The sequence below is a fragment of the Poecilia mexicana genome, unplaced genomic scaffold, assembly GCF_051168715.1.
Source record: "Poecilia mexicana isolate PSO_F unplaced genomic scaffold, ASM5116871v1 scaffold_5, whole genome shotgun sequence".
Taxonomy (NCBI): domain Eukaryota; kingdom Metazoa; phylum Chordata; class Actinopteri; order Cyprinodontiformes; family Poeciliidae; genus Poecilia; species Poecilia mexicana.
In genome coordinates this window covers 5,085,307-5,093,053 of record NW_028263374.1, presented here as the reverse complement: position 1 = coordinate 5,093,053, position 7,747 = coordinate 5,085,307, and the positions used below count along the sequence as shown (strand labels likewise).

General features: G+C 43.2%; 1 protein-coding gene across 1 annotated transcript; it reads right to left on the bottom strand.

Moving 5' to 3' along the window:
• Positions 1-1,402: 1,402 nt before the first annotated feature.
• snai1a (snail family zinc finger 1a) lies at positions 1,403-6,709 on the bottom strand. The gene is made up of 3 exons (XM_015011429.2): positions 6,128-6,709; positions 5,179-5,697; positions 1,403-2,888 (listed from the first exon to the last, which is right to left on the bottom strand). Exons 1-3 carry the CDS (start codon positions 6,201-6,203, stop codon positions 2,704-2,706), a joined length of 780 nt encoding a protein of 259 aa, XP_014866915.2. The 5' UTR covers positions 6,204-6,709; the 3' UTR covers positions 1,403-2,703.
• Between the last annotated feature and the right edge of the window lie 1,038 nt (positions 6,710-7,747).

Here is a 7,747-nt window from a genome sequence, read left to right as displayed (position 1 = left end):
GCTCCGCGTGCGAGTAAAGGGGGAGGCAATGGGTGACAACAGACACTAAGTCACGTTATTGCTTGGACTTTACGGTGCCACCTTAAGTCCCTGAACTTCACATTTTAACGGACAAAAAGCGCAACGTGACTTGGATGTAACGAGTAACGCGACACTTTTGTAGAAATGTAGTGAAGTAGAAAGTACAGATATTTACTGTAAAATGTAGTGGAGTAAAAGTAGAAAGTACAAGTACAGATACATGAAAATTGTACTCAAGTACTTCCCACCACTGTTGATTTGTTACTGGGTAACTTTACAAATGGCTCCCCATACATTACCAGCAGAAAATAGTTCAAGATAAATCTTTTATAACATATGGGCTAATAAACTTATGTGCATTCTTGCGCTTTGCTAGGTTCATGAAATAGTGACGAAATGTTACTTCACTTTCAAGCTACTCTTTTAGATCCTGATTCTTGACATTGACATATTTTTTTTTGCGAGAACAAGAGTGATTCTTGTTTGTCCTGGTACAAAGCAAATAGTCCCGTTTGATGTTTGTTCTTGATATAAATATTAAATAAAGCACCACGATACTGTAAAACCGCGATATTTTCTTCTTCTTTTTTTCCCCGAGTTGTCACACCAGCCCCAATCCTGGTTTCAAGAAATCCCATATACAGCAGTTGAGGTGAGTCAGTCAGACTGCATGCTAACTGTGAGCACATATCCCTGAGTCAGAAGGAAACCAGGAACGATGCTGTGGAACAGTTTACCTCACTCCGCGCTGCACGGCCAAGGCGCAGGCCTCGGCCCACGCACGGCGACTGACTGACTGACAGGCACGGTGACTACTAGCTTGACTTACTGACTGAGAGCGGAGGAGCCATGGGAACCTAAAGCGCCAGACTTTGACTCACTGTCTAGGAATATATGCTGTGCTCTCACCGAGAGGCGAAAAAAATAAACACTCATCAATCGCTGATATAGAGCACGTCTAACTAAAACTCCACATTAGGGTCGGTTCAGAATTCGTCCAGCACAGTTCAGTTCCTCTAAAATCCACCGAATGACACCACACTTGGCTTAGCACTTGCGCCTAAAACGCTCACATTTGCATATGCTGCAGTGTTTACACAGCCACAGAGAGAAGTAGATGGCAGCAGGTGGAAACTAGAAGCAGGTGCATTCCGTCGCTCCTACCAATCACAGCGCGCCGCTCACCTGCATCTGCAACGTTTCGACGCAACAGCCCGTTTTCTCCAAACCGCTTATTATTCTCCCGGTTAATGATCAAACAGACGTTTTATGAATCAGCGCTGCAGCCGCACGGACTTCTCTAAAGCGAAAGCGGGGAGTCGTATACCCGTCTCCTTGTGATAAAAAAACAGGGAGGGCAAGGGGAAATCAACAATGCGAGTTTTAATAAACATAAATTACTTTATTGAAAATGCATCATTTACGACATACAGAATTAAAGATGAACACAAAGGCGTAGTAGAAAAAAAAAACAAAATAAAACATCTGCGCATTGCACTAACAAAAAAACAGCTGTAAAATATTTAGGAACGTGAGAAATTCATCTCAGTATGGTCCATTTACATGGCTTTCATCACATGTTAGGCAACCATGTTTCCATGGTGTAAACTGCCTACATCTTTGGTCTCAGCCTTCTGATAGTTCTTAACTTAAGCAAATTTTCTTTCAATACTGAAGTCAGATTTTAAAGCCACATCAGCTAAATGAGGTATAAGAAGAAAAAAATATAGGCATGGTTTGTACGAATAATAAAATTTCAAGGCACATTCATTTGAGTCATATGGCTTTGGCTTGGTATCGATAACACTGTAGTAACCTTGCATTGGCTTTTTTTTTTATACATGTTTGCAGGAGAGCTGCACACTGAATCACCTTTGGAAAACAGCAAGAATGACTTTTCCCCATCTCTAAACCCCGACGGATTAAGGCAGAGGTTCTGGTTTAAGTCAAAACAGAGGCTTACAATGATCCACATCAGTGAAAGAAAGAGAAAAAGGAAAACAAAAAAACATTAACTGGTGCCATTCTTCTGCGATGACATGCTTCCTCTTTTTTCCTTAAGCAAACCAAGGGCAGTGGAAGTCACCTGCTATCAGCCAGCGAAGGTCATGGCTGCAGCACCTGTTAGCACCTCATCTATCTGCACCACAGCACCAAGGACAGCTGTGTGTGCATTTGCTTTTGTGTCTGTGGGCGCGCACGCGAGTGTGTGCTACTTCGAGAAGTGCCAAGGGATTTATCCCACCCACGCACCCCTACCTCTGAGCAGCTGCGTCTAGGCCATGATCCTGAGCTGACCGGCACCAGGGCGAAGATGGGAGGAGAGACGCCTCTTGCCCTGACCAGTTCACGTTATGCATTGTTTGGAATGGGGACAGACAGCGACAAAAGGCACCAATGTTTAGTGAGTTTTGTTCAGTTCAGATGGTCCAGCCTCAAAAACTCAGTCAACAATAGAAGAAGGTAGAAAAGAAAATGCTTCTCGACTGTTTTATGAGGGAACAGAGAAGAGAAAACGCTTGTAAAGTCAGGTCCCCGGTGAGGTTTGATTCCCTCAAGGTCTCTTAAAGTTTGGCAATTTTGTGATCTTTGCGATGTCTTAAACAATCTAACTGGGTTTCACAAAAAGTTTTCCACCCTGCTGATGTCCCGGTAGGTTTTCCTCCGCACGCTCGCAGCGCCTCAGCCCAAAGTGGAGCAGCATCCCGAGGAGCTATGCTTCTGCAGCAGCGACATGCGGCTGAAGGTGCGAGAGCAGACGCCGCATTGGTACTTCTTCACCTCGGCGTGGGTCTGCAGGTGGGCCCTCAGGTTGGAACGGTCCGCAAAAGCCCGGTTGCAGTGGGGACACGAGAATGGACGCTCACCTGGGCAGAGAATAAGGAAATTACATTAAAAACACAAGATAAAACAAAAAACAAATTACTCTCAAAACAGGTATGATTGGGTTATGATTGAGAGTGGAAGAAGCGTTGTGACTTTTTGGACAATTATAAGTGGAGGAGGAAAGACTGAGAGCGAGGGAAATTTTTGTAGATGCACAAGAGTTTAGATGTGTAAGGTCCAGCAGGGTTATGTGGTACAGAAAGGGAAGTCAGTGAAGTTCTAGGAGAGCCGGAGTACTGTGTTGAGTCAATAAGATGTTCTGAACAAACGGAAGATATAGGGACCAGAGATGGAGACCAAACAGAAGGAAGTTACAATAATCAATAAGGTAGCTGACCAGGAAGTGAGAAAATATGGAGGAAGAGAATGGTGTCAAAAAAAAAGACAGAGATGATTAACATTGACACAAGGTGGCATTATTTATGTGAGCCGTTTAAGATGGAGAACTATTCAGAATGACATTTAGACTTTTAAGTAGGTAATCTGGCTCATATTACCTCATTTTTGGGAGATCGACCAATGCCTACATGAGAAACTAATCTTACCCACCGATCTTATCTGCCTCCACAAAGCTCTGAAAATCGTCCAATGTCCCCTTTTTGCTCAGCTGTGAGTCTGGTTTAACTGACATGTCTGCACGTATGCAGTTAACAGTACTCAACCCATTGTTGCTGACTTAGAGACTTTGTTGTATATTTAGCGACTTTTCAAACAAACAAAAAAATTATATCTGCCAAAATCGGCATCGGCAGGTCAGGCTTTTTTAACCTGGGGGAATTGCTGGAATTGTCAATTGCTGAAAAGAGCTGACCTTGTACCAACTAGCAGAATCTCAGCTTAATGGCTGATTTATTGAGGGTGTTTGAGGTGAATCAGTGTTTACTAGCCTCAGATCAGGAGGAAGTGCACTAAGATGAAGGATGTTTTATGCAAAGCAATTTTTATTGATATTGAATTCATGGAAGCTTCACAATATAGAAGCAAAGAAGAGGAGATGTATGCTGAAGAAGAAGAAGCCGAGGACACAACTCTGAGGAATGCCGGTAGCAAATGGAATTCATTCATTCTTATCTAAATGTGCTGAGTGTGAGAGTTGCACTCAAACATTACACCAATACAGCTTCCTTGAAATGCGACTACAGTAGTGATACTGGATTATATTGATGGGAGCTCTCTATTAACACCTCACACACAAGCCCACAAGCACACATGTATAAACACAGACACATTGTTAAGATAATGAGGATCACATGGCTGGCTGCTGGGGTCAGAGCCTGACTGAATTAGCATGATTCAATCAGAACCAAATGAGATTAACGCGCTAACAAGTTACTGCAGGTACTAAGTACTCAGTGATAACAGCGAGCCTCCAGGCATTCTTTAAACCTTTTGTCCCTCCTCTGCCCCCACTCAGGTGCCTCCAGTCCCCCACCCCCGGTCAGCCGTGATAAGATAATTAGCCGAGAACTCATTGTTGCTGAGACATTAAGCACAATGAATGATCAATGAGTCCACGGAGGGCTTCCCTGTGTGGTAATGTCTGATGATCAAGTGTTGAGTTCATCAGATAAATTGTTATGACAAAATGGCGGGGGAGGTAACCTGCTGACTCGGAACGACTGCCCCTGATTTCCACATCCATAGACTGAGGGCTGTCTCAAGTTAGTCTGAGGTCATCAGCAGAACTTCATCGGGGTGCTCACCTTAAGCTGAGTCTGTAATTTGGAGAAGTTTAAAGCTTTTTCCATGATAGTCATATGAAGAATCCTGTGTAAGGATTGAGAGCTCAACCCAGACAAAAGGAGTATTTTTTAGGGGTGATTTCTTGCCAATCAACGATTACCAATCTTTAAAAAGCCTGACCTGACAATTCCAGTTTTGGCCGATACAGATTTTTTTTGTCGTTGTTTGAAATGTTGCTAAATTTAGCAAGAAAGTCGCTGAGTTGGCAACAGTGGGTGACTATTGTTAACTGCAAACATGCAGACATGGCCCGGTGGGCGGGTCTGACGGTGAAAGCTCTCTCATGGCAGAGCAAAATGGCAAAATAGACCTTTGCCAAGGTAGATAAGATCAGCTTAATATGTTTCAGTCAATCACTGATCTCCCAAAATTAGGAACCCCCAACAGTGCTAATGCATTTGAAAACCTGTGTATATGTTCCCCTGGGGTCCCCAGGCTGGCAGGGGCCCCAAAGCTAATAACAGATCAAGTGAACAGGGGAAAATTTTAAGCGTTGTGCAATCCTCTCAGAGCAGATTTCAACCTTACCTGTGTGTGTGCGAATGTGGCCGCGCAGCAGCCAGGGCCTGGAGAACGCCTTGCCGCAGGTAGTGCAGACACAGGGTAGGGTGTGTGAGCGAATGTGCATCTTCAGAGCCCCCAAGCTGGTGTACTCCTTGGGGCAGTGTTTGCAGAGGAAAGCCGGCCTGGCCGCCATCGCCGGGGTCTCTCCTCTCTCTTCCTCTTCTTCTGGGGGGCTGACGTGGGCCATGACGCCAGTGCACTTCATCCTCTGGCGAGGGGCGTACGTGATGACGGGCTCTGGGCTGGGGGGGTCCGAGCTGCGCCCCTCGTCTTCCTCGCCGCTGCTGCTGGCGCTGCTGCTGAGGCTGCAAGGGGAGCTCAGGTCCAGAGGGCCCGAAGTGCCAGAGGCCTCCGAATGGGCGGTGGGCAGGTAGAGGGCGGGGAGGACGCTCAGGTCCCACACCAGACCTGTGGTGAAGCAGGTGGAGGTGCTGTGGTCTGCTGATGCCACCTCAGCAAGAGGATAGGTCTCCAATGAAGTATCTGAAGGGAAAAGAAGAGGACAGTTAGGAAGCAGCATTAAAGTCAGTAAATTACAACAAATTCACTTTATGGATCAAATAAGGGGAGAAGAAGATCCACTCTCTGTTTTCTGTTCTTATTTGGTATGGTACGATGTCAAACTTCCTCATTTGTAAAGGAGCATAAAATAAGAGCCATATGGGAAAGTTCCAGGGCCGTTTCCTCCCACGTATTCAGCTTGTAACATGAATGGAGCTCTGTCTCCGTGCAGAAAGAGGGGGAAAGTGCATCTAACGGGCCCCGACTTGATCTGGGAGTCGCCTCTTCGAGGGAAAAAAAAAAAAAAAAAAAACTTGCCAGACTCTCTCCAGAATATTGAAACAGGTGAATTTCTTTCCTGTTGTTCGCATCTGAAAGTTCCGTTAAAAGAGTAAACAGTCTCATGACTCACCATTCTGACATTCCAGTTCGCTGTAGTTTGGCTTTTGTTTAGCGAAATACTTTTTTACCAGGAAAGACCGAGGCATTGTCCTTTTCTTTTTCTTTCTTTTCTTTTTTTTTTATTTCAGGCACCAAAATCTGTGCGTAAAAGGAACGCGCGGTCACGACGCACAGCTTCTAGGAGGTGAAGAGCGCTGTAGTCCTAGAAGGAAGAAGAAAAAGAAAAACGATAGAAATATCCTCCTTGTGACCCAAAACAAGTTGGGATGGATTTCATCGACGGAGCGATATGTAGAGCTTCTCTGCTGAGGAACTAAATGCTGGCCTCTGTTCTGAAACACTCCGATTCAGGCAAGGAGGGGTGTGCTCGCCCTGAGGGCCCCTCCCCACACACAGCATATCGCAGTTTAAGAGTTTGAGAAGAAGCCTCACACATTTTACATCACCAAAATCACCAGCCAACAAAGTTAAGGCGCAGATCAGAGAGAGAGAGCGGAACTGTGAAAAACTTTAAGAATGAGTCATTCGGCCGCATATGAATCATTGATCAATTTTGGTATTTGGCACGGTCTAAAAAGATCAGTTCGTATTAAAATAACGATATAAGACAACTGTGTTAATTCAGAATTTACTAAAAATAAAGAAAGAAAGAAAGAAAGAAAGAAAGAAAGAGAAAAGTCCTATTTAATATGCTTCGATAAATTTATGTCAAAGTTTCACGCTGTATATTTTTGTTCTGGTTTTATGACTAATTTGAAATAGTTCCCCGTCTCCATTTGTCCTGTTTAACTTCAATTAACATGGTTACAGACGTGTCCTTCATTACCAAGCGTAATTTCAGTGGAGGAATTACGCCACCTGCTGGAGGAATGTGAGCGCTGATGTTTTTAGTTCATTTTAGGAAACACTAGGTGGCGCTGTTCTGCAAGCGGTAAGATTCAGCCTAGATTTTTCTTTCATCAAAGCTTAGATAATGCCGGATTTTCACTTTTAGTAAATCGAAAGATGAAGTGAAAAGAAAATATGGCTGGATGTGAATAATAACTATAAGAAAAGAGGAGTTATACAACTGAAACCAGAGATTTACATACACTTTATAATTACTTATGTCATTAGTGATCCTAAATTCCTAAAACATTTACCAAATATCTAAAGCATATTACAAGGCAGCAACTTAAGCAGTCTGGGTTTTTGGATGACACCATGTAATTACAAGAAATCAATGAAGAGAGAATTGTGAACCTTGTTCAATTACTCCTTTACACCTATATGCATGGACAATAATTTATATATAGAGACATGATAAAATATTTTATTTATGGTTTCGGTTTGTCATGTATTCCAAATCTTCCAATTCCTGTGTTGTTTTTTTTTGTTTTTTTTTTGTTTATAAAATTAAAGTTTAGTGTTTGAGAGCGGGTGTACTTGCATTATCATAACATGCTATATATTATTTGAAAATGATCTCAATATCATCATTTATTGCAATAATTAATGCAGCAATTTATTGTGCAGCAAAATGTTATTGTGAGGCCTTGTTGCAAATATGAGTGTGTTCTATTGAAATTTAATGACAAGATAACTTGGTCCAGAACTAAAAATAATACATGGTTTTCCAAAACGTGCAAAC

Bases quoted from the DNA above. Each gene is read 5' to 3' on its own strand.
- snai1a (XM_015011429.2), bottom strand. From the start codon at position 6,203: ATGCCTCGGTCTTTCCTGGTAAAAAAGTATTTCGCTAAACAAAAGCCA. The intron at 5,698-6,127 runs GTGAGTCATGAG...TTTTCCCTTCAG, and splicing joins CGAACTGGAATGTCAGAATG to ATACTTCATTGGAGACCTAT. The intron at 2,889-5,178 runs GTAAGGTTGAAA...TTCTCTGCCCAG, and splicing joins CCACATTCGCACACACACAG to GTGAGCGTCCATTCTCGTGT.